The following is a 1,966-nucleotide window of genomic DNA, read 5'->3' as shown; positions in this document are numbered from 1 at the left end:
AGCAATCCATTTCAAACACACAATTAGTTTGTTTTCCTCTGGGACTCCGTTGAGCAAACGGCTTCAAGTCTCGACTCGTATTAATGTTTGAGCATGCGTTGTGTTTCTCTACCCGTAGATTTTAGCACTAGAATAGTAACACGAAATATATTCCACATTCATCCGTTTCTTATCTACAAACGCAACACGATGCAGCATGCTGGTAGTGAGGTCGCTGCAGGCCGGTTGTGTGAATGGAACCATAACAATGGTCAAATATCCAGTTACCTTGAATTTATCAACTTCAGTCTTGGAGCACGTGGCGTGGTAGGAGAGCACCTGCAACACAAACACACAGCACAGGCTGGCTCAGGACCTCACAGAGGAAACACACTGGGCACATCCAGCACAGGGCTGCTCACAAGGCCTGGAGCGAACGCGGCACTGTTGAACGCAACTCATAGACGTTGGGACCGTTGTCCACCACGACTGGGAGTGAAGGCATCGGGTCAGTGCAGGAGGTGGTGGTGGAGGAGGAGGAAGAGGAGGAGGAAGAGGAGGAGGTGAGGAGGGAGAGGAGGAGGAGGAGGAAGAGGTGAAGGAAGGGGTGAAGGAAGAGGAGGAGGAGGAGGAAGAGGAGGAGGAGAGAGGAGAGGAGGAGGAGGAGGAAGAGGAGGAGGAGAGGAGGAGGAGGAGGAGGAGGGGAGGAAGAGGTGAAGGAAGAAGAGGAGGAGGAGGAAGAGGAGGAGGAGGAGGAAGGAGAGGAGGAGGAGGAGGAAGAGGTGAAGGAAGAAGAGGAGGAGAAGAGGAGGAGGAGGAGGAGGAGGAAGGAGAGGAGGAGGAAGATAGAGAGAAGGAGGAAGAGAAGGAAAGGAAGAGGAGGACAGAGGAAGAGCAAGAGGAGGAGGAGGGGGAGGAGGACGGGAGGAAGAGGAGGAAGAAAAGGTGGAGGAGGAGGAGGAGACAGAGGAAGAGCATGTGATCATGTGACTCATGTTTATTCAGCGCTGCCACGGGGAATGCATCCACATGGCCGGTTGGTTCCATACGTCTGACTGCTGCCTCCAGCCCCGACCCGGGTCTACCCTTTGCCTTTCCCTCCAATCCAAGCGTGGCTGAAAGGAAAACCCCGGTCCTGGTGATCAAACCCTGGTCACGCCTCTCCTGGCTTCACCCAAGCCTCCTTCCTACAGGTGACCCAGACGCGGTGAGGGGGCTGAGCGCTGACACGCGGACGCACCGCAAGGCAGTGGAGGGAGCGCAGCTCATGGAGGTGGAGGTAAACCCTATGTGGTACTGAGGCTCCGTCACTCAGAGAGCTGAGCAGCTTCCCAGTGAGGGAACAGGATCGCAGATTAATGGAGCGACCGGCATTAAAAGAGCGAGGATCTAGATATTAATATCATCGTACCTGCTATGATGGGCTTATTGATGTGTTAACGTGTGTTTGTGTGTGTGTGTGTGTGTGTGTGTGTGTGTGTGTGTGTGTGTGTGTGTGTGTGTGTGTGTGTGTGTGTGTGTGTGTGTGTGTGTGTGTTGTGTGTGTGTGTGTGTGTGTATGAATGTGTGTGTGAGAACGAGTGTCTGAGTAAGTGGGGTGTGAATGCTTGTGTGTGTGAGAGAGTGTTTGTGTGAGTTTGTGTGTGCACATGTCGAAGTGAAAGTGTCCATGTACAGAATAGGGGAAAACCTCTCGACTTGAGTACATAACAGAAGGGGTTGTCTTACATCCAGGGCGACAGACTGCTTGGCCCATGACTTCTTCACCTGGTCGTACATGATGGTGTTGTTAATGCCGAGACCGCAGAAGATCACAAACGCCTGAGAGACACAGAATGAAACGGTCATTGATCACTAAATGATAAAGAAGAGATATCCAGAAAGATCGATAATGACTGTGGTCCGACGCTGAGACGGTAAACATTTGCATTTACATTTAGCAGACGCTTTTATCCAAAAGCGATTACAATGAGTACATTTGTCAGAA

At 51.7% G+C, this 1,966-nt stretch overlaps 1 protein-coding gene across 1 annotated transcript in view; it reads right to left on the bottom strand.

Moving 5' to 3' along the window:
• Window positions 1-108: 108 nt before the first annotated feature.
• pde11a (phosphodiesterase 11a) overlaps window positions 109-1,966 on the bottom strand; it is a 21,403-nt gene continuing 19,545 nt past the window's right edge. Inside the window, exons 9-10 of the mRNA XM_060040497.1 lie at window positions 1,708-1,800; window positions 109-318 (exon numbers count right to left, since the gene is read on the bottom strand). Of these exons, the coding sequence (XP_059896480.1) occupies window positions 109-318; window positions 1,708-1,800 (303 nt within the window). The remainder of the gene's footprint in view (window positions 319-1,707; window positions 1,801-1,966) is intronic.

The sequence above is a fragment of the Gadus macrocephalus genome, chromosome 20 (assembly GCF_031168955.1).
Source record: "Gadus macrocephalus chromosome 20, ASM3116895v1".
Classification (NCBI taxonomy): Eukaryota; Metazoa; Chordata; class Actinopteri; order Gadiformes; family Gadidae; genus Gadus; species Gadus macrocephalus.
The sequence above is the reverse complement of the archived record's forward strand: the minus strand, read 5'-3'. Positions and strand labels throughout refer to the sequence as shown.